At 44.5% G+C, this 24,652-nt stretch overlaps 1 protein-coding gene across 1 annotated transcript; it reads left to right on the top strand.

Annotated features, from left to right (window-relative positions):
- The first annotated feature begins 16,787 nt into the window (after window positions 1–16,787).
- Window positions 16,788–20,059, top strand: LOC113406164 (nuclear receptor subfamily 0 group B member 1-like). The gene is made up of 2 exons (XM_026649205.2): window positions 16,788–17,447; window positions 19,563–20,059. The coding sequence occupies exons 1-2, from the start codon at window positions 16,886–16,888 to the stop codon at window positions 19,805–19,807; spliced, it is 807 nt and encodes a 268-aa protein (XP_026504990.1). The 5' UTR covers window positions 16,788–16,885; the 3' UTR covers window positions 19,808–20,059.
- The last annotated feature ends 4,593 nt before the right edge of the window (window positions 20,060–24,652 follow it).

The following is a 24,652-nucleotide window of genomic DNA, read 5'->3' as shown; positions in this document are numbered from 1 at the left end:
CTTTTACAAATGGGGAAGGCACAGAGAGGTGACGTAACTTGATAAAGGTCACTAGTAAGAGCCAGGAATACAACCCAGGTCTCCTAAATCATAGTCCAGTGTGAATCTATACATCATTTATGAATTTGTCAAACTCATTTACAGAGAAAGATAAATATTTCACCTGCTTTTTACCTATCTCAAAACATATATATGTGAAGTAATGAGAAACTTAATCAGTTACTTTAGTAGAAGGACAGCACTTTAAAATATTGAAGTGCAGTGAAATAAGCCTGAATTCGTAAGTGTTGAGGGATTTGAGCATTTCTAAAGCCCACATATAGACTTACATATAAAATACATATGAACTCCCAACTCCAGTTGACTGTAAATGGACTATTTATACTTTATCCCAGGATATTATTCACAAATACAAAAAATGTAAACACCACGTCAGTCTCTAATGATTAGCTAGAATTATATCTGTGTCTTGATAGAGAAATTTGATCTTAAGTCCATATACTGAATACAGTGTCGCATTGACATTAGAAAGTGGTCTATTTATTGTGACATTCTCTTTGTCACAACCTTGAGCTATAAAGTGAAAAGGCTTAACTTACCTTGTTTTTTGTCTACCATTCATCTGTTTTTCAGTATCCACAATGTTCTCATCATAGCAAATAAATGTAATAAGTTCAGAAACTGAACGGAACAAATTAAATGAATAAGTTTAGAAACAAAGTTATTTTACACTCATATTTTATAAATGTAAGGCTTCTATCAAGTGTCATTAGTAGTGGTAAGAACCAACCTCAAATGATGTATAAGGGTCCAGTTAAAATAATTGCAACGATTGGCTCAAGATCCAACTTATCAACCTTGTCAACTCCCAGGTTTTAGGGCTTATATTCTAAATCTCTTGGTTACCTTTACAAGCATTTCCTACCCACTGGTGAGCACTCAGGAGTCCTTGAATATGAAACCACAAATATTTTTTATTTGGGAGCACAAGATAAACATATATTTAGATTAAAAAAGTGAAATTTGCAAAACTCATACAGCATCTGAGGGGTATGACCAACCTCACAACCTCAGTTAAATGCCCTGCTTGTTGGGACCCTGTGACGGCAGCTCCTCCAGTCCTGATCCTGCCAAGGTCTGGTTCCAAAAAACCAGCTCCACTGCAGAAACAACCTGCAGGTCTTTGGTCAGAGACGCCACCAGTGGATGAGACCCCAGCAGACCTAGCCAACGCCTGACATGCTTCCTTCCCCAAAGACCCCGGGTCAGGAGGGCACATCAATTTGTGCCAAGCCTTGCTGGGGCTCAGCCCTGACACCACTTTTCATACTGGCTGCACCCCAGCACCTCTTCTGTCAGTGATGTGCAAGGTGCGACCTCGCATGTACTGTATGCTATTGCTTGAGCCACAGATGCCGACTTTCTGATTTCCCCTGGGGTGCTCAACCCCTGCTCTGCCCCAGGCCCCAATCTATCCCTTCCCCCCCCCCCCTCACCACCCTCCCCCTGCCTCTTCTCACACCATTCCGCCCTCTCCCCCGAGTGTGCCCTGCCCTCGCTTCACCTCTTTCTGCCCCTTCTCCTCCCCCTCCCCTCAGCGCCTCCTGCCCGCCACTGAGCAGCTGGCAGGTGGGAGGGAAAGGAGCTGAGGGAGGCGCTGTGGGGGAAGGGGAGAAGCTAATTGTCAGGGCCTGCTGGTGGGTGCTGAGCACCCACTATTTTTTTTTCTGTGGGTGTGTGATGTTACTGACACAAACTGTGACTATATAGACCATTGTTGCAACCAAGGTCATACAGTGGCACCAAATCTTGTACAGGGGAGGTCAAGTGAGGCGTCTATAAGGAGGTTATAATTGTGCTGTCTGTATGCATGTATCATTTTTGTGTTTAGAGTTATAAGTTATAAGAGTCTATACTGTCTGTATTTCAAACTTGTGCTATGCTTCTGGGTGACACCCCAGACAATGTGGCTTCAGCACTGCCTAGCCTGCTTGATGGCCCATTAAGGACCATCAGCTATACAACTGACCCATTGAGAGAAGGCAAATATACCTTGAGACTCAGGAAGGCATGCAGGGACATGCCTATGGACAAAACTCTAAGGTTCCATGCCATGTGCTGGGTGGCTTGTGGTTGGAACAAAGAAAGCACAAGCCACATGGCAAGAGACTATAAAAGGCAGCTGCATCTCCTCCATCTTGTCTTCAATCCTGCTTCTTGCCTCTGGAGGAACTTTGCTACAAACTGAAGCTCTGAATAAAGGACTGAATGACCCATCCAAGCTGTGGATGTACTCCAGAGACTTAATTTGAACATGCAGTTTATTCCATCATTACTACAAGCCTACAAGAACTTTGCCATTTCTGTATGTAATTGATTCCATTTAACTAATTCTAGCTCTCATCTATATATCTTTCTTTTTATGAATAAACCTTTAAATTCTAAAGGATTGGCAACAGCGTAATTTGTGGGTAAGATCTAACTTGTATATTGACCTGGGTCTGGGGCTTGGTCCTTTGGGATCGAAAGAACCTTTTTTCTTTTACTGGGGTATTGGTTTTCATAACTATTCATCCCCATAATGAGTGGCACTGGTGGTGATACTAGAAACTGGAGTGTCTAAGGGAATTGCTTGTATGACTTATGGTTAGCCCAGACGTGGGCAAACTACGGCCCGAGGGCCACAACCGGCCCACAGGACCGTCCTGCCCAGCCCCTGAGCTACCGGCCGGGGAGCCTAGTCCCCGGCCCCTCCCCCGCTGTCCCCCCTCCCTGCAGCCACGCCGCCGTGTGGGTAGCACTCTGGCCAGCCGCTCCCGCTGGGCAGCATGGGGAGTGCAGCTGGCTCTGGCCAAGTGCCGCGGCTGCGAGCTCCTGCTGCTTGTAAGGGGTCAGGGAGCAGGGGGGTCGGGTAAGGGAGCGAGGTTCCTGGGGGGCACTCAGGGAGGAGGGGGCGTTTGGATGGGGTGGAGTTCTGGGGGGACAGTCAGGGGATGGGGAACAGGAGGGTTGGGAGTGGGAGTCCCGGGGGACCTGTCAGGGGTCGGGGATGTGGATAGGGGTCAGGAGGGCAGTCAGAGGACAGGGAGCGGGGAGGGGGTTCGATAAGGGGGTGGGATCCCGGGGGGCAGTTAGGGGCAGGGGTCCCAGGAGGGGGTGGTCAGGGGATGAGGAGCAGAGGGTGGCTGGATAGGGGGTGGGAGTTCCGGGGGGGGGGCTGTCAGGGGGCAGGGGTGTGGATAGAGGTCGGGGCAGTCAGGGGACAAGGGGCAAGGGGGGTTGGATGGGTTGGGGTTGTGAGGAGGGCCGTCAGGGTGTGGGAAGTGGGAGGGTGTGAATAGGGGGCAGGGCCAGGCTCTTTGGGGAGGCACAGCCTTCCCTACCCGGCCCTCCATACAGTTGTGCAACCCCGATGTGGCCCTCGGGCCAAAAAGTTTGCCCACCCCTGGGTTAGCCAGTGAGGTGAGACCGAAGTCCTCTCTCTTTGGCTGGTTTGGTGTGCCTTAGAGGTGGAGAACCACCAGCCTGGGGCTGTGACTGCCCTGCTCTAAGCAATTTGTCCTGAACTGATACTCTCAGTTGTGTCCCACCAGAGGCAGCAGCGTTACAGGGTGCTCCAGCGCCTCTAAACTATGCACTGATCAGAAGGCAGATCAGGGGAGTGGCTGGAAAGTGCCACTGGTGAGTGCTCTTTTGAGGACTGTTCCAGCTGGCATAATTTATGGACCAGGGCAAAGAATCAGGAAGCTGTAACTGGTTCTCAGTTTCTCCTTTTTCTCCTTTCTGCTAGACTGCCCTGGGTTGGCTGTGCAGGGTCAAAGGATACATTCTACATTAGCCACTTCCTTAGGTCAGACAGAACCAGCCAAGCTCCTAATCTGCATTTCCTGAGCATCCCACAGCCGGGCAGGAAAATAGAGCAGCCAGAGTTACTCTCACCTCCCTCCGTAAACAGGTGGGCAGCAGAGTTGCTGCTAAGCCATTGCAGAAAGGAAGGGAGAGCAGTTGCTTAGTGCACTGCTGGCTCGTACCAGAGCTGCCTATGGGGCTGGGAGGCATGCAAAGGAAGATGGCACTTCCTACCTCCTTCCTATAGCAATGGGACTGACTCAAACATGCTTCAGTTTAAAAGTTGCAGGATGTGGCCCAAGAAACACACTTTCAGCTCATAATTAACTACAAATTTTCTTTTTAATATCCTTGAGGACCCGGGGCTGCAGGTTGGTGTCACGTGACCAGGACATGGCAGTCTGCCTAGTGGCTAGTGTCAGTAGTCAGGAATCAGAGCCCAGAGTGAGAACTGAAGTCAGAGGCAGAATGCCAGAGCCGGAGGCTATGGTCAGAACTGGAGTCAGAGGACAGATACCAGAGCCAAGGATCAGAGCTGAAGAAGTCAGAAGTCAGGAATTGGAAGACTGGGTTACCTGGAATAAGGAGAGGCAGGGGCAAGGCTGGGGCTAAGCAGGTGCTATCACAGCCATACATGAATGCTTTGAGCAGCCGCTGAACTGTTCCTGCTGCTGGGCTTAAGAACCGGTGTGCTGACTCTTCCAGTCAGTCAGTACAGGGTAACCAACCAGGCAGCCTACTACAAGCCAGCTGCACTTGTTGGGTTGCCTGGAGACCAGCTCTGCCACAAGCCCTGCTTCCAGCAGGGCCATTAAGGGCAATCAGGGTAGGGGAGTCACCAGGCATTAAAAATTTTATTACAATCGAAAGCAAAAGAAAATTGCACTCTCCATACACTGTTACCTTTCAAGGTCAAGTATTTTCTTTCAATCTCTCAAAATATACACACCAATAAATTAGATAGGCTTATTAATGCTGTTATTGATATATTTTTACTCTTACATTTCCTATAAAAGTAAGTGGATTGTGAAAATTTTTGACTTTGACTACAGGATTGCCAACGTGAAAAGGATGAGAAACACTCATATAGATACACACAATAGCCTTATGGGGTAAGACGGAAAGAGATCTGTGAGGAAAACAAATAGTCATGCAGCTAAATGCCTATTCACTGCTTTAACTGTTCATCCCTAGCAGTTCAGAAAAACACATGCACAGTCTTACAGATTATGACCTAATCCACTGAGAAAAGTAATGAGGGCCGAGGTACCAGGCTCAATGATTACTGTTAAGAAAGAGTCATGAGAATCTTTAACTTACACCTGGGCAACCAACCAGATTGGGCCTAAATTTAACATCTCATCTGAAGGATGAAAACTAGTGTATACTTCAGTGTTGCTCAGCACAGTATTTCTGTGGGCAGTGGCGGTGCGCAGCAGCTCTCAGGATCTGGCCCCTAACAGAGCAGTATTTCCCTGCTACTAGATATGCTGTGACAGCATTAAATATGAATGCCAGTCCTTTTCTGAAATGGAACTTTCTGCATTCTGGACAAGAAACAAGAGTGCTATCCAATGAGCTGTATAGACACTGAAGAGTTACATGAAAGCACAAGACTGCCAAGAATGCAGCATATCACCTTTATATTCAAGGCTGCTATAAGAGTTCAAACATTTTTAATGTGTTTGTATAAGTCTATTTTTGTTTAGACAATATGGTATTCATTCACACGCAGGTAACATTAGATTTTTTTTGGCAGAAACACTTATTCTAAAAGATAGGTGCTGAAATGTTCTGTAAAGGAAAAACCTGCATTGGCTTTGAAAACTTAGTATTAAAAACAAACGTATAATACAAAAGAAAGGCTGGATGAAGGTTGAAGAGTAAAGAATGTGTACATTTTATACTAAATATCAGTATGAGTTACTGATTAGATCTGTATAGTAACTCCTCACTTAAAGTCGTCCCGGTTAACGTTGTTTTGTTGTTACGTTGCTGACCAATTAGGGAACATGCTCGTTTAAAGTTGGGCGATGCTCCCTTATGATGTTGTTAGGCAGCCACCTGCTTTGTCTACTGCTTGCAGAAAGAGCAGCCTGTTGGAGCTAGCTGGTGGGGTCTTGGAACCAGGGTGGACCGGCAGCCCCCCTATCAGCTCCCCACTCCCCTAAATTCCCTGTGCAGCAGCCGCCCAGCAGGCTATCAATTGCCAGGCAATTCAGCTGTCCCTTCCCCCACTGCCAAGTGCTGCTCTTGCCCTCTGCCTTAGAGCTGCTCCCGGGAGTCTCCTGCTTGCTGTGCGGGGGTGGGGAGGGGTGCTAATGTCAGGGTGTCCTCCCCCCGCACTCCTTTACCCCATCTACAGAGCAGGAAGGGGACACGACAGGGCTCAGTATGGAAGGAGCTTGAGGGCAGCAGCTGCAGTCTCAACTTGCTGATGTACTTAAAAATGCAATGTACTTAGAGTACGGTCAGCGTTCTTAAAGAGGCAATGCGTGTCTTTCTCTCACACGCAGGGTGTGTGTCTCTGTCTCTCTCTGCCATGCTGTCTCCCCTCCCTCCATTTATGCTGCCTTGTAGCGTGTGAGGCTACATTAACAACGTGTTAACCCTTGAGGGCTCAGCCGAGTGCTAGTTCATCATTTAGCAGTAAGGCATTCCCTGGGAAATATTCCTCCCTCTGACTCCGCCACCTCAACTAAGCTTCACAATCATCATTGCTGTGTACAGTATTAAATTGTTTAAAACTTATGCTGTGTGTGTATATATATATGTTGTTAGGCAGAACATATATAAAATATTGTCTTTTGTCTGGCAAATTTTTTTCCCCTGGAACCTAACCCCCGCTATTTACATTAATTCTTATGGGGAAATTGGATTAGCATAACATTGTTTCGCGTAAAGTAGCATTTTTCAGGAACATAACTACAACGTTAAGCGAGGAGTTACTGTACTCCTAAATATTCCGTGCTCAGAAGCGTGCTAGATGCTTTACAGAGGAAACAGAATATGAAGGTTTTAGGTAGCTTGCTATCTAGAATTAGACATATCATGATGAGTGGAGGGAAAATAAGGAGTGGATGAGAATTTAGCTCCTCAGCAGGTATGTGTAACTTAGTGTAGATTCCCTTAGACACTGGTAGAGGTTTAAGTATTCACAATGGGCTCTAAGTTCATGTCAAGGGCAGCTGGGGTCTAGGGTGAGTCTACATTTAAAAATGTTGCCAGTACATCTGTATTGGAAAACCCTTCCACTGTAGATGCAGCTTACACTGGCGAAAAAAGTGCTTTTGCTGGCATAGTTTATACCAGTTCAGAGAGCGAAATAGGATACACCGGCAAACGCACTTTTATGCTAGTAAAACTGCATCTACACTAGGGCTTTTGCTGGCATAGAAATATTGCAACCAATATAGCTATACTGGCAAAATTTGCAAGTGTAGACCGGCATAATGTACACATCACCTCTGAATGTGGTCCTTTTAACCTGAAGCCTACCTTGTACCTTAAATGCACAGCCCTGAGCAAGGGATAATACGTAAGCTGCACTGCCTCGGGACAGGAAGGATGCTGCAGTGGTTAGGACTCTAGCCTAGGGCTTAGGGGACCAAATTCCTATTCTACCACAGACTTCCTGTGTCATCATGGGAAAGTCACTTAGCCTCTCTGTAACTTCAGTTGCCCAGCTGTAAAATGGGGATAAATAGCACTTCCCAACTTCACAGGGCTGTTGTGAAGATAAATTCATTAAAAATTGTGAGGCACTCGTGTACAGCAGTAATGGGGGGCATAAGTACCTGAAATGGAATAGAACAGAACTGTGCCTCAGAGACACCGCTCAGAGATAATTCTTTCCCTGCTGCCCCCTTGCTTCCGAGGATTGGGGAGAGAATTTGCTGCTGTGTTATACCTGCAGTCAAGGCTCAGCCAGCCCCATTCCTCATCCATCTCTTCTGAGGGACCAAACTCTATATAATCTTGCAGATTTTTAAGGGAGGCTCTTACTCTACCTTAAACCTCTGATTGTGCGTGTAGTCCAAATCATAATCTAGAACTAAATACGTAAGATTATGGGAATCCAAGGACCCGGTCCTACAAATACTTACACATATACTTAACTGTAGTCATGTGAGGAGTCCCACTGAAACCAATGAAACTATTAATGTGAGTAAAGTTAAGCACATGTGTAAGTACAGGATTGGGGGTCTAAATTAACAGAACTTAAAGAAATCAGAAGAAAATATAAGTTACACCAATTTAGACCCACCCCACTATTTTCTAAGACTTGATTAGAGTCACCTCTGATTTTGGCCCAAAGAATCACAAATAGAAGAGGAGAAAAAAAGATATGATAACTACACTGGAAAAAACTCTAGAGAATATATCTTAGAGAACAATTGATTCTGGCAAAGGGAATGGACTAGCTCAGGGGCTCTCAAACTCGATTGCATCGTGACCCGCTTCTGACAACAAAAATTACTACATGACCCTAGGTGGTGGAACAAAAGCCTTAGCCCACCTGAGCCCCACCGATCCGGGTGTGGGGGCCAAAGCCTGTGCCCCACCACTTCGGGCGGGGAGGTGGAGGGGGGCAAAAGGGGTCCTGTAACCTAAGTCCTGCCACCCAGGGCTGAAGCTCTCAGGCTTCGGCCCTGGGCGGTGGGGCTTGGGCTTCAGTCCTGGGCCCCAGCAAGTCTAAGCCAGCCTTGGCGACCCCATTAAAATGGGATCACGACCCACTTTGGGGTCCCAACCCACAGTTTAAGAACTGCTGGACTAGATAACCAGAGAGGCATTTTTCACTTCTGTGATATGATGAAAATTAAGAAGGACAAAATTAATTACATTGTTACAAATTTGCCTTTTTGGGGTGCCTGTTATAGAGAGTCAAATATGAAATTCTTATATCTAGTGAAGTTTTCCCTCATAGTCTTTCCACTGCAGTAAAACAACATACCTGGCCATAAAGTGTGCAATCATTTATTCTCTGAGGCATGTAGTAATACATGGCCACTATTATAAGCAAATAAATAGGTCATGGACCAGGTCTTTGGAAAACTGGATAAGGACACTTGAGTCAACAATGATCTGAAATGCTGGGCAGGTGCAAAATATATGATGTCTTGGGGATGTCAAAAATTTTAACAACTACAGAGTTACAGATCGATTCTATAGGGGCTTCTGGATAACCTAAATTTTGGATAATATGCATTTGGAAAATTGGTGTTTACTCATAATAAATAACTTGTCCTTATACAGTACTGCACGCAAAACATAGAACCTGTTAAGCCCAAGATATTTATAGACAAAGGGATGTTTGCCCACAACTATACCCATTAATGTCCATTAAGTTGAAGAAGAATCATGGGTGTAACTGAAGGCTGAGTCTTACCCAAGGCTTATATTTTGTTCAGAAACACAAAGCATGCACTTATATTTCCTTAACAATTTATTCCTTTTATTTGAAAACAGGAAGTATTTTCAAGAAGCTCATTCCCAGTTTAGACTGCTCTTTAGATCAAATCAGTTACTGAGACAACAGGTGGAGAGCACCGCTTACAACAAGCAACTCCCTTTCAATCCATTCCAAGGCTCTTCTAGTCGATAGAACAATAGCTCACAAAGTTTCCTTCTTGTGCAGCACAGATAATGAACTCTTTATTAAATGGATTATAATAGTCCCTATAGCACATAATTAATTGAAATTAGTCTGATTGAGAAAGCACAATTACTTATGGCTCATTCAGAAAGAGAAGAAAATCAGGTTTATACAGAATATTCATCTTCCCTAAGGTGCTCATTAGGTCTCCCCCCCCAGATTTCTGTAATGATTATTTCCTCATTACACTGATCCCCATTGGAATCAAAAGCATTGATCTTTGGAAAGTGAGGGTTAAAGTGAATACTTGTGTTCACTGGTGATATAGTTCATACTATAATCTTAGAAATGTAGGACTGGAAAAGACCTTGATAAGTCATCTGCACTGAGGCAGGATTAATACATTACTAGACCATCTCTGACAGGTGTTTGTCTAACCTGTCCTTAAAAAACCTCCGATGACTGAGATTCCACAACTTCCCTAGGTAATTTGTCCCAGTGCTTAACCACCCTTACATTTAGGAAGTTTTTCCAAATGCCTAACCTAAATCTCCCTTGCTGCAATTTAAATCCAATACTTCTTGTCCATTACGTCTTCTCCAATTTGTCCACATCTTTCCCAAGTGTGATGCTCAGAACTTGACATAGTACTCCAGCTGAGGCCTTATCAGTGCTGAGTGGAAGAATTACTTCTCGTGTCTTGCTCACAAGTACTCCTTCTTGACAAATCCCAGAATGATGTTCACTTTTTTTTGCAACAGTGTTACAATGTTGACTCATATTTAGTTAGTGACCGTCTACTCTCCCCATCTGCAGTACTCTTTCCTAGGCAGTAATTTCTCATTTTGTATTTGTGCAATTGATTATTACATAAGAATGGTCCTACTGGGTCAGACCAAAGGTCCATCTAGCCCAGTATCCTGTCTTCGACAGTGGCCAGTGCCAGGTGCCCCAGAGGGAATGAACAGAACAGGTAATCATCAAGTGATCCATCCCCTATTGCTCATTCCCAGCTTCTGGCAAACAGAGCTAGGGACACAATTCCTGCCCATCCTGGCTAATAGTCATTGATGGACCTATCCTTCATGAATTTATCTAGTTCTTTTTTGAACCCTATTATGGTCTTGGCCTTCACAACATCCTCTGGCAAGGAGTTCCACAGGTTGACTGTGCATTGTGTGAAGAAATACTTCCTTTTATTTGTTTTAAACTTGCTGCCTATTCATTTCATTTGGTGACCCCTAGTTCTTGTGTTATGAGAAGTAGTAAACAACACTTCCTTATCTACTTTCTCTACACCAGTCATTATTTTATAGACCTCAATCATATCTCCAGTTAGCAATCTCTTTTCCAAGCCGAAAAGTCCCAGTCATATCAATCTCTCCTCAGACGGAAGCCGTTCCCTACCCCTAATCATTTTTGTTGCCCTTTTCTGAACCTTTTCCAATTCCAATATATCTTTTTTTGAGCTGGGGTGACCACATCTGCACACAGTATTCAAGATGTGGGTGTACCATGGATTTATATAGAGGCAACATGATATTTTCTTTCCTATTATCTAGCCCTTTCTTAATTATTCCCAGCATTCTGTTCACTTTTTTGACTGCTGCTGCACATTGAGTGGATGTTTTCAGAGAACTATCCACAATGACTCTAAGATCTCTTTCTTGAGTGGTAACAGCTAATTTAGACCCCATCATTTTATATGTATAGTTGGGATTATGCTTTCCAATGTGCATTACTTTGCATTTATCAACACTAAATTTAATCTGCCATTTTGTTGCCCAGTCACCCAGTTTTGAGAGATCCTTTTGTAGCTCTTCGCAGTCTGCCTGGGTCTTAACTATCTTTAGTAATCTTGTATCATCTGCAAATTTTGCCACCTCACTGTTTACCCCTTTTTCCAGATAATTTATGAATATGTTGAATAGGACTGGTCCCAGAACAGACCCCTGGGGGACACCACTACGTATTTCTCTCCATTCTGAAAACTGACCATTTATACCTACCCTTTGTTTCCTATCTTTTAACCAGTTACCAATCCATGAGATCACCTTCCCTCTTTATCTCGTGGTATCTTATTTTGTGTAAGAGCATTTGGTGAGTGACCTTGTCAAAGGCTTTCTGAAAATCTAAATACACTATATCCACTGGATCCCCTTGGTCCACATGCTTGTTGATCCCTTCAAAGAATTCTACTAGATTGGTGATGCATGATTTCCCTTTACTAAAACCATGTTGACTCTTCCTCAACAAATTATGTTCATCTATGTGTCTGACAATATTGTTCTTTATTATAGTTTCTACCAGTTTTCCTGATACTGAACTCAGGCTTACAGGCCTGTAATTGCCGGGATTACCTCTGGAGCCCTTTTAAAAATTGGCATCACATTAGCTATCCTCCAGTCATCTGGTACAGAAGCTGATTTAAATGTTAGGTTACAGATTACAGTTAGTATTTCTGCAATTTTGCATTTGAGTTCCTTCAGAACTCTTGGGTGAATACCATCTGGTCCTGGTGATTTATTGCTGTTTAATTTATCAATTTGTTCCAAAACCTCCTCTAATGATACCTCAATCTGGGACAGTTCCTTAGATTTGTCACCTAAAAAGAATGGCTCGGGTTTGGGAATCTCCCTTACATCCTCAGCAATGAAGACTGATGCAAAGAATTCATTTAGTTTCTCTGCAATGGCCTTATCATCCTTCAGTGCTCCTTTAGCACCTCGATTGTCCAGTGGCCCCACTGGTTGTTTAGCAGGCTTCCTGCTTCTGATGTACTTAAAAAAAAATTGCTATTTCTTTTTAAGTCTTTGGCTAACTATTTTCAAATTCTTTTTTGGCCTTTCTAATTGTATTTTTACACTTTATTTGCCAGTGTTTTTGCTCCTTTCTATTTTCTAGGATTTAAATTCCACTTTTTAAAGGATGCCTTTTTGCCTCTGTCAGGGTATACACCCCCAAATCTGAACTCTGGGGAACGGATGTGGGGACCCGTATGAAAGACCCCCTAAACTTGTCTTTTACCAGCTTAGGTTAAAACTCTTCCAAGGAACAGTCTTCTGCCTTGGACAGATAGTGCTGCCACCACCAAGTGATTTTCACAAATATTCAGGGAAGGGTCACTTGGAATCCCTATCCCCCCAAGCCTCTTCACCCCCTTTCCTGGGAAGGCTTGAGAATAAAATACCAACCAATTGCCTTATCAATGTGAGCACTGACCAACTCCTTGTCTAAGGACTTTGGAATCAAAGGATTCTTTAAAAAAAAAGATAAATTTTATTAAAAAAGAAACAAACATCTGAAAACTCAGGCTTTAGGGATTAAACACAAAAAATAACTTTCTTGAGGTTCAGTTTAAAGGTTACAATTAAAACAAAAGCACCTGGGGTTAGCACAGAGGAATCCACAAACCAAAACAACCAAAAAGGTTCCAAATCGCATCTGTCTTAACTTTTCCTGTGCTACTTACATATCTGGGGTTCCAAATGAAGAGTTTCTAGGTATGATGCTGATGATTTTCCATACCTGGCTTAAAGCTTACAGCTTGTTTCTGCCTTCCCCTCTCTCCAGCCCAAGAGACAAAGAAAAAAACCCCACACTCAGCAGTTTTTCCAATTTGAAAGGGTACAGCCACCCTATTGGTTCCCCTGGTCAGGTGCCAACTCAGGTTAAGTTTCTCTTTACCCTTTACAGGTAAGGCAACTAGGGTACAGCTGCTAAGGAGGATTCTATGGCTACTGACTGGCTGGGTGTCCATAAAAGGGAACTAACCCCCCCCCCCATTTATCACAGCCTCTCATTGCTTCTTTTACTTTGTTGTTTAGCCACGGTGGCTCTTTTTGGGTTCTCTATGTTTTTTAATTTGGGGTATATATTTAAGTTGAGCCTCTATTATGGTGTCTTTAAAAAGTTTCCACACAGCTTGCAGAGATTTCACTTTTGGCATTGTACCCTTTTAATTTGTTTAACTAACCTCCTCATTTTTGTGTAGTTCCCCTTTCTGAAATTAAATGTTACAGTGTTGGGCCGCTGTGATGTTTTTCCTGCCACAAGGATATTAAATTTAATTATATTATGGGCACTATTACCAAGCGTTCCAGCTATATTCACCTCTTGGACTAGATCCTGTGCTCCACTTAGGACTAAATCAAGAATTGCCTCTCCTCTGGTGCATTCCAGGACTAGCTGCTCCAAGAAGCAGTCATTTAAGGTGTCAAGAAACTTTATCTCTGTATCCCAACCTGAGGTGATATGTACGCAGTCAATATGAGGATAAGTGAAATCCCCCATTATTATTATTATTGAGTTTTTTATTTTAATAGCCTCTCTAATCTCCCTGAGCATTTCACAGTCACTATCACCAGCCTGGTCAGGTGGTTGGAAATATATCCCTACTGCCATATTCTTATTATTAGAGCATGGAATTTCTATCCATAGAGATTCTATGGTATAGTCTGATTCACTTATGATTTTTACTTCATTTGATTCTATGCTTTCTTTCACATATAGTGCCACTCCCCCACTAGCACGACCTGTTCTGTCCTTCTGATATATTTTGTATCCTGGTATTACTGTATCCCATTGATTATCCTCATTCCACCAAGTTTCTGTGATGCCTATTATATCAATATCCTCATTTAATACGAGGCACTCTAGTTCGCCCATCTTATTATTTAGACTTCTAGCATTGGTATATAAGCACTTTAAAAACTTGTCTTTTAGTTGTCTGCCGTTACACAATGTAATTGAATGAGAATCTTTTTTATTTGACTGTTTCTGATCAGATCCTGGCGTATTTTATCATTTTCCATTCTCTTGTTTTCACTAGGACATAGAGATTCTCTATTAATAGATCCTCCCCTAAGGGATGTCCGAACCATGTGCTCCTCCGCAACTGTCGGCTTTCCCCCAGCCCTTAGTTTAAAAACTGCTCTACAACCTTTTAAATTTTAAATACCAGCAATCTGGTTCCATTTTGGTTTAGGTGGAGCCCATCCTTCCTGTATAGGCTCCCCCTTTCCCCAAAGTTTCCACTGTTCCTAATAAATCTAAACCCCTCCTCCCTACACTATCGTCTCAACCATTCATTGAGACTCCGCAGTTCTGCCTAACTGGCCCTGTGCATGGAACTGGGAGCATCCCAGAGAATCTCTTTCATAAGTGCAGTACTTTACATTTGTCTTTGTTGACTTTCATCCTATTTGTTTCAGACCATTTCTCCAGTTTGTCAAGATCATTGTGAATTCTATTCCTGTCCTCCAAAGTGCTTGCAACCCCTCTCAGCTTGGTACCGGCTGCAAACTTTACAAGTATACTTTCTAGGCCACCATCCAAATCATGTATGACAATATTGAATAGAATCAGACTCAGGACAGATCCCTGTGGGAACCCACTCTATATGCCCTTCCAGCTTGATTGTAGTTGAGTAGGCTTTCCTGAGCAGTTGTTCACCCACCTTAGAGTAGGTTTGTCTAGACTGTATTTCCCTAGTTTATCAGAAGGTCATCTGAGACTGCTAAGTCGAGATATATGCAGGGGTTCTCAAACTGGGGGTCAGGACCCCTCAGGGGGTCGCGAGGTTATTACATGGGGGGTCGTGAGCTGTCAGCCTCCACCCCAAACCCCGCTTTGCATCCAGCATTTATAATGGTGTTAAATATATTAAAAAGTGTTTTTAATTTATAAGGGGGGGGGTCACCAGTACAAAAGTTTAAGAACCACTGATCTACAGCTTCCCCACAATCCACAAGGCTTGTTACCCTGTCAAACGAGGATATTAGGTTGGTTTGACATGATTGATTCTTGACAAATCCATGCTGACTGTTAGTTATAACCTTATTGTCTAGGCGCTTACAAATTGATTGATGATTTGCTCCATTATCATTCCGGGTACTGAAGTTAAGCTGAGTGGTCTACAGTTGGGGATCTCTCCTGTCCTCCACAAGTTCTCAAAAATAAGTGCTATTGGCTCAGAGATCTCTTCAGCCAGTTCTTTAAGTATTCTAGGATGTATTTTGTCAGGCCCTGCTGACCTGAAGATATGTAAATTGTCTAAATAATTCTCAATTTGTGCTTTCTCTATTTTAGCCTCAGATCCTAGCCCATTTACACCGATGTTCATTATGTTAGTCGCCTGATCACTGTTAACCTTTCTGGTGAAAACTGAAACAAAAAAGGCATTGAACAGATTTAATAATAAGACAGAAGGTGAGTTTGTGGAAGACATAATTGTTTAAGATGACAGATGGTACGCAAACACCACAATAGGAAGATGAAATAGGTATATAAAATACATAAGTCCAGATTTACCCAAACCTGGTGAAAGGTAGTGAAAATTCAACTTCCTGTACCAAGTTGATCCACCTTTTTGTGATAGTGGGGGTATGCAACCCGCTACCCTTCCCTTCCTCAAGGTTTCTACTGGGGGATAGCATCTTTAAATCACCCAGTGTGTATAGGAGCTCTGCTGGCAGAGACTACTGAGCCTATGCAGCCACTTCCCAGCCCTGCTGTCCTCTGTACCCCATAGTGCAGGGGAGGTTGCACCTGTTTACCCCCTTCTTCAAGGAAGCTGGCCTAGAGCCTGAGGTTAATTTAGCATTGAGAATGTAAAAAATGAAGACTGTCTGGCATAAACAGAGGCATTTCCATCATATAATTCCCAGTTGGTGCCAGTGTAACACCCTATATTTATGTGCCCCATGGCCCCCCTCCTTTGGGAATTCCCCCCAGCCTTGCCTTTCCCTTAGGGAATTCCCACCCCTGCCGGCCCCATACCATTTCCCCGGGGAAGAGCCCCGCGGGCCCCTCCCGCAGAGAGATTGGGGAAAACTCAGCGGGGACTCTCGGGTGCGAAACTGCCTGTCTGCCAACACGTGGCCGCAGGGCTCAGGTTCCGCGCGGCGCTGGAGTCAAAGGTCCCTTCCCCAAACTTGCGGATTTAACAAGCGCTCTGCGGGCAGAGGCAGGCGGCAGCGTCCAGCGCTCCCGGGGAGAGGCGCGTGGCAGCTCAGCCCCCTCGCCCCACTTCAGAGAGCGCCGCCGGAAAGGGGAGGCGGGAGGAGCGGGTGTAAAATGTTGCGTCTCTCCCCCGCCACACACCTGAAAGCGATCCGCGAGTAGGGCCGGAGAATATAGCCCTGAAGCCAGGGGCGACCTGGAGCCGGCAGCTCGCAGGCTCCCTCTAGCCACCGCAGTTGCAGCAGAGGAGGCGAGCGAGAGCAGCAGCAGCAGGAGGAGAAGGAGGAGGATTTCTCTCTCTCTCTCTCTCTCTCTCTCTCTCAGCCAGTAATGAGCATCTGCCCCCTGGCACGGCTGAGCCACAGCGCGGCTGCACACACGCGCACACGGTATAAATAAGTTAAGGGACAAGCAGCGGGAGCTCCCCGTCTGGCTCAGCCCAGCAGGCAGGAGGGGAACCTCCCCCCCGGCGCCATGGCGTGCGTGGCCGGCTGCCGCTGCTGCACGGAGCGCCGGAGGCAGAGCAGCATCCTCTACAGCATCCTGAAGAGCGAGGAGCAGAAGGAGGCGGCGCGGCAGCCGCCGCCGCCGCAGGAGCCTCCGGGGCCGGGCTGCTCGTGCGGCTCGCGGCGGCGCGTGGCCCTGCGCAGCCCGCAGGTGGCGGGCAAGGCGGCCTCGGCCGTGCTGGTGAAGACCCTGCGCTTCGTCAAGAGCGTGCCCTGCTTCCAGGAGCTGCCGCTGGACGAGCAGCTGGTGCTGGTGCGCAGCTGCTGGGCTCCCCTGCTGGTGCTGGGGCTGGCCCAGGAGCGGGTGCACTTCGAGACGGTGGAGACCGCGGAGCCCAGCATGCTGCAGCGGATATTAACCGACCGGCGGCAGGAGCAGCAAGGGCAGCAGCACCCCCAGAGCAGCAGCCCGCAGCTGCCCTCGGCCGGCGAGATCCAGGCCATCAAAGGCTTCCTGGCCAAGTGCTGGAGCCTGGACATCAGCACCAAGGAGTACGCCTACCTCAAGGGGACTGTGCTCTTCAACCCGGGTGAGTAACCGGGGGTGCCGCCGCCTTGGGGAAGGGGATTCCCCTCAGCTGCACCTCCTGCGCATCCCCCCATTTGATTCCTTGCCTAGTGGGGTAGAGAAGAGAGCGGGACTGGAGGGAGGTTGATTGAAGAAGCTGACAGGATTTTAGTCAAGAGGAAACTTTTGAAAGGTGGAGCTTTTTTTTTTCTATTGAAGGGGGCTTTGCATTACATGCATTCAGTGGAAGGAAAGGGAGGAGGGTAGACCTGCCGCCTGGCCAAGTTTGCCCAGGATTGGTTCTTTTTGGAGGAAGCTGTCCAGGGTTGTCCCATTTTAGGCACTGCCAGCTGTCCCATTTTATGGGCTCAGATCAGCCTGGGGTCCTGTTTTTTCCCTTACCTCAGAGGTGGCAATGCTAGAAGAGTGGCAGACTCTCTTTTTCCCTTACTGGTCCAACCTCCCAGCAGTTAGAAAACTTAGGCCTGGGCTACACTAGAAAATTAGTTTGGTTTAACTACATCACTCCAGGGTGTGAGAAATCCACACCTCTGAGCAGCATAGACCATAAACCAACCTAAGTCCCTGTGATTCTTCTGTAGACCTAGCTATGGCATCTCAGGGAGGTGAATTAACTAGAGCAAGAGGGGAACCCCTCCTATGAGCAAAGGTAGTGTCTATATTGAAGCAGCTGTGCTGCTTTAGCATTTTAAGTGTAGACAAGCCCTTTGCATGCTTGGGGAGAGAGGGGAAGAATAGGAGGTGGGGGTGTGGGGTCCTGCTCAGGTAGAGAGCGTTTTGTCCAGTTTACTTAGAGTCTGAAAGTCACTGATACTAAATGACCTGTCTCTTGAGGTGGGAAGTGTAAATTTATTTCTCTTTCATCCTAGTAGAAAATCTTTCCTCTTTCCTGTTCATCCAGGCATTTGATAGGGGTCTTTCCAGTTACAATTCATACATGACTAATAGGAACTAGCTAGAGTGCTTTTTATTTTGTGTTAAATAATTGCCTCTGAGGATTACACCATCTTCCCACTTTCTTTGTTACAAAAAATTAATCCATGGAGGTTGGTTAGTGATAGTAATAGACAATAGTCACTGTATTTTTCTTTCTGAACTTGCAACTTTGCAAATTCAACTGCTGCACCACAAGCCATGCAGTAAGCATTATGGTTTGGTTTCTTAAAATAATCAGGTGGTAATTCATAACTGCAGTTAAGAAATAATGGATCAAAGTGTGCTTGATTGAAAACCTTACCAAAGAATAAAAAACTAACAAATCTCAAGATTTAGAAACAGAATCTGGTTCGATTAAATGAGGAAAGCTTGTATATATGTATGCATAGTTTGTTTAAAAACTCAGTCAGATATTTTAGCAGTTGATTTTTATTTTTAAAAACCTACCTGAAATATAATAGCTTGTTGTGCTTAGATAGTAGATAATGTTTTCACCCCTCAGCTCACAGAGAGCCGAGAAGCTTGTCAAACTTAGACCAAGAGGAAAGGTACTGAACTTGCAAACAACTCCACTCCCCTATTTTGTTTAGTTAGAAAGCAAACATCCTGTCACATCTTGGAGTTAACTTGCTTATCTGCAATCTGACGCTTGTTCCAATGTAGCTGTCAGCAGGACACATTAATATGAATAGAGCATTTCCTAGTGGCCAACAAGTTATTAGCAAACTTGTTCCTTTTATTATCTTTACTATTTACATGGTATATTTGGCACCTTGAAGATCGTTACTGGCAACAGTCCATACTGGTTGTCCATATTTTATCACCTACAAATTTTACATTTTTAAAAAACATGAATATTGGAAAATATTGTTGCAATCTAAATTTGTTGTTGCTTAACTAAGAGCAGCACTGCATGTCCAGAACAGCAACGTGGTGAGATTTTGGATTGCACTGTTAAAATCTGTGCCTATCTACATGCATGTTGGATAGAATATCTCTAGCTGAATCGTTTTCATGCAGAAAGGTAATTACATTTGGTTTGTTCCTCATCTAAGAAACTTAATATTGATGTTTATGAGTTACCAATTAGCTGGCATGCTGCAGGATGGCCAACTTCCATGAGTTGTTTTATAGATAAAAACTTTGTAAATGGACATTTAGTTTCCTGTTTTTCTTTCAGATCTGCCAGGGCTGCAGTGTGTACAGTATATCCAGGGACTGCAGCGGGAAGCACAGCAAGCTCTAAATGAACACGTCAGACTGATTCATCGAGGGGACCAGGCCAGATTTGCCAAGCTGAATGTTGTTCTTTCCTTGCTGAGATCCATTAATGCTAATGTAATTGCTGAACTATTCTTTAGGCCCATCATTGGAACGGTGAACATGGATGACATGCTGCTGGAGATGCTTTGTGCAAAGTTATAAAGGCATGTATACAAATAAATCCATTACTAAGGAATTCCTAGAGCAGAATAGTGTAAAGTACTGTAAATAAACTAACTTATTCTTTTTACATAGATAGTATTTTTGTATTCAGTAATAAAATATTCAAGTTCTGACATTTCATTTTTATTAAACTTATTGTTTTCAGAATAGGATGTACAGCCATGAAAATAGATGCCTTTTAAACCATTAATGAAGAGGTTTTAGTTTCCAAAGTGAGATGAATATTCTCTGTCTTTGAATAAAGGTCACACTGATCTATGTTATGTTTTCAAAATGAGCAACCCCCACTTTTCCCCAGAGCATTGTTGTTTTACATTGTAACACATTTATTTGGAAAGCCAAAAATAGGATAAAAGAGCCAAATTACTTTGCACATTTCAGTTCCATTAAATAAGATACCTTAGTCACAGCGATCTTTATAGTTGAACTATGGGACTTAGCCATAACCGCTGAAGTCAGTAAAGTCTTTCTGTTGACTCTATCAGGCTTTGGATCAGGTCTGTATTGAATAGTTAAGGGAACCATTTACCTACGGTTTTGTGTACATTGGGAAATTGACCAGAATAGCTATTGCATAATAAATTATTCTGCAATAGTTATTCTGGAATAGCTCCTTGTGTGGACACTATATTGTGAAATAAAGTCACTTTATTCTGGAATAATTAGTATGCTTCCAAAACAGAGTAATTATTCTGGAAAAAAAATCACCGTTCTTTACCATAAAAATTACTCCACAATATCTATTCCAGTCAATTTTCCCATATAGACAAGCCTTTAGATAATGTTGCAAACATTTCAAAATTGATTAAGAGTAATTCAGATACTTCCAAAGCCTGTGGCAAAACATTTAAATTTAACATATGTTGGACTCTGGGAAAAAGAACTATGGCCTGGTCTACACTGGTGGTGGGGGGGTTCCGATCTAAAAGTTACGCAACTTCAGCTACATGAATAATGTAGCTGAAGTCGACGTACTTAGATCTAATTACCATAGTGTCTTCACTGCTTTTGCTCCCCCGTCGCCTCTCGCCAAGCTGGAGTACAGGAGTCGATGGGAGAGCGCTTGGGGATTGATTTATTGCGTCTAGACTAGATGTGATAAATTGATCCCCGCTGGATCGATCACTGCCCGCCAATCCGGCTGGTAGTGAAGACAAACCCTCAGTCTTCTAAACACAGCAAACTCTTTACAAAGTCCCAAGAACTATTGGTAGACCACAGTTGATTTGTTTCCCCCCCTAGGCATTTGCTATAAAAACTAGAATTCAATGGGCCAAATTCTGACCTTAGTTCCACCTGCGGAAACATAAAATTACTCCACTGAAAGTATGGAGTTACTCTGGATTTACATCACTGTTACTGCAATCAGAATCTGGTCCACTTTGCTTAGTAACCTATACATGTCTCACTTAGGTTTTAAATTCATTTTCCTTATTTGTTTGCCTTAGCCTATTGACTGTGCCCTCAACATTCTTTTTGTTCCTTCTCTGCTAGTTTGTTTATATTATCAAGGACAAATCAAAGTCAGAAAATGAAAAAAAGACTTGTTAAATCATGTAGTCCACCTTTCTGCTAATGTGAATAGTTCCCTATAGCAAATCATTCCCGTTCTCTGATCTCACCCAGTCCCAGCGCTCTGCAGCAAAAGTTTAAAAGGCATATAACATTAAGGCCCCATTCCACACTAGGACAATAACCCACTGCTGACAATGGCTGGCTGCAATAAGTTCTCCTAGCCATTGAAAATGGTTTAGTTTTAATGTAGATGAGGGAGTGAGGAAACAAAAGAAAAACATTTTCAACAGGGAAAGGATAATGATGATGATCAAGGACCATGTTGAAGGCAGTTTTGGCCAATCTATATTATTAGCTAGGCACTTCCAATTCCTGCCGAAGAGGAGAGCTGGCATGGTCGGAGGAAACATGTTGGTGACAGTCATTATTGGCAATGGATCATTTTCCTAGGTATGATGTTAGTTTCTTACAGATTTTTTTTTGCGCTAAATACCATTTTACCAGCAATATTTAATGACAAAGCTAACTATAATGAGGGGGTTACAATTTAAAAACTAATGCTCAAAATGTATTTCTTACAAAACTGAATTAAAAAGAGAGGAGGTGGGGGAGGTAATATCTTCATTTGGACCAACTTCTGTTAGTGAAAGCAACAAGCTTTCAAGCTATGCAGACCTGAAGAAAGGTTCTGTGTAGCTCAAAAGCTTGTCTCTTTCACCAACAGAAGTTGGTCCAATAGAAGATATTACCTCACCCGCCTTGTTTCTCTAATATCCTGGGACCAACACGGCTAACAAAAAGGTAAATTAAAACATCTCATGAAATGATTTTTTTTTTTTTTCACCTTTAAGTGGTTTAGGTTGGTGCTGACATTGCTTCTGTTACTATGGGCTTTCTATTTATTAAAAGGAATTCTTTCAACAAAAATAATGGTCTTGTTGGTGATTAGCCCTTATACAGCCATTCAAGGAAGCTCCCATCCTATACCCACTTAGAGCTGGCTATCTAAGGGGTGGCCGTTAGAGCTGGTTGTATTGAAAAGGGCCTTTCTGGATTGGTTTAAAATTTTGTTTTTCTAACAAAATTGGGAAAGAAAAACATTTGTTGTTTTTCCTTCTCCTCCCCTTGCCAATTCTCTCCTGCTTTTCTAGTAGCAAGTGGGGGGGAAAAAGGAAGAAAATTGAGCTGAACTGCTTCAATCTAAACAAAGCCAATCACTGATGGAACTGAAACTTTATGTAATAACCTCTCCTAATGCCATGCGTTTTGTAAAACCTCTTAAAACATGATAAGGGTGTTCCTAGCTCTCATGAAAGTTATGTTGGGGGTGGGGGGCCAGCTCACAGAGTCTTCGTTAACCCCAACCTCGGTACACCCTATGCAAAGGCCAGGGATAATCACAGCCCCTGTGCCCAGGGAAAGGCAGGAACTTTTCTCTGCATTCCCCTACTTGGGCACAAATTGTCCCAAAGATGGTAGGGGGGAAAAGTGTAGTCAAGGCCGCGTATCCCAACCAGTAGAGTTGGCCAGGAGGGGCAGTCTGCATCATAGGCGCTGTCTCTGTGGCTAGAGCACTCACAAAAAAAAAAAAAAAAAAAAGTGGGTGCTCAGCACTCACCCAGCCACAGCTGTTTTGCAGCTCAGGGAGGGGCTTATGAGAGGGCAGAGAGCAGTGGCCTCAGGGAGGGGGTGGAGCAGGAGTAGGAAGAGGCAGAGAGGGACTTTGGGGGAGGGGTGGAGTGGGGGCGGGGCCTTGTGCCAGAGCTTGGATGGAGCACCCCCCGGGGAAAAGTAAAACAACGTCTATGGTCTGCATCCAAATGGATTATTATTTGTAGTAATAGTATTACTGGAGTGCCAATGATCTCCAATCATGGACCAGGACCCCATTGTGCTAGGTGCTGTACAAACACAGAACAAAAAGTTCCTCCCTGAAAGAGTGAAAGCACAGCTTGCATGCTACATAGCTTTGGCAGGGACTGTGTCTCCTGAGAGACAATCTCTGGAGCTTCCTCAGGAGAGAGGTCACTCTGCACCACTTAGTCCTGGCCTGTGTCTTAAAGGCACAGTCAGGTTCTTAAATTCGTAAGATAAACTGACAGCTAAATATACCAACAACAAATCTGTAAAATAGTTTTATGAACTTAGAATAATTGGCTGAGTTTTCAAAGGCCTAATGCTCAAGTTGCTGGAATTTCTCTCTGTGTCTGTTTGTATGTTCCATGGTAACCTTTGAATGCTGTATCTGATCAATTCCAAAAAATATCAGGGAACATTCTAGGCATCAGTGGGAAGAACCCTATAAATTTTGGGGAGGAATCAGGAAATGAGAGGCACAGGTTGCCCTTTCTCTGGTTAGCAGATCCACAGTTTGAAGTGTCTCTGCCATTGTCTATAGATCAAAGAACTGTCTGAAGGCAGCCATTAACACCTTTCAGCATAACAATACCCTTAGCTCATCTCTGCCCATCTTCTCAATAGAGTTTAACCTGTTGACACCCTGAATGACATCTTCCAGACAGAGAACAGTAAGGGTTGGGGGAAATGGGGAGTGCACGCAGCCCCTAGCATGGGGGAATGGGGCACACAGAATCCCTGGCAGGAAGGCGATTGGGGGACCCTGATAGAGCGATGGGGGAGATTGGGGACACACAGAGCCTCCAGCTTGGGGGGCAAAAGGGAGAATAGAGGGCAGAGCCCCTGGGAGGGAGGGAAGAGGGAATGGGGGTACACATAGAAACCTTGGTATGGGGGGAGGGGAGCACAGAATCCCTGGTAGAGGGAAGATTAGGGGACTCTGGTATGGAAGGCAATGGGGGTGCACACGGAGCCCCTGCCGTAGTGAAGGGAGAAAGGGAGTCCCTGATATAGGGGAGGCAGAAATGAAAGGCACATAGAACTCCTGTTGGAAGGGGCAGATTGCAGGACCCTGGTATGGGGAGGAAGGAGGTGAGGGAGGAACACAGAGCCCCTGCCATGGGGGTAGAAAATGGGGAACCCTGGCATATGGTAGAGAGGGAAGGAGGGCACAAAGCCCCTGGAATGGGAAGGAGTGGGGAAGGGGAGACACACAGCCACTAGCATGAGAGAGTGAGTGGGAGTTGTAGGCAGTCCCTGAATCAGAGGGGGATGGGAGAATGGCATACAGGGACTTTGGGAAGGTGGTGGGGAGGAAATGGAGGAATGCAAGGAGATCCTGGTGGGTGCAATGTGCTCTGTCTGTAGAAGCTGTGAAGTGTGTGACCCTTGAATTGATTTCCAAGGAAGCCCTATAATCCAACACCTTAGAAAATTGCATGAGAGATATGG

This window comes from Terrapene carolina, unplaced genomic scaffold (genome assembly GCF_002925995.2).
Source record: "Terrapene carolina triunguis isolate 2854851 unplaced genomic scaffold, T_m_triunguis-2.0 Scaffold23, whole genome shotgun sequence".
In the NCBI taxonomy this organism is placed as follows: domain Eukaryota; kingdom Metazoa; phylum Chordata; order Testudines; family Emydidae; genus Terrapene; species Terrapene triunguis.
This window is presented reverse-complemented; position numbering and strand designations above follow the sequence as displayed.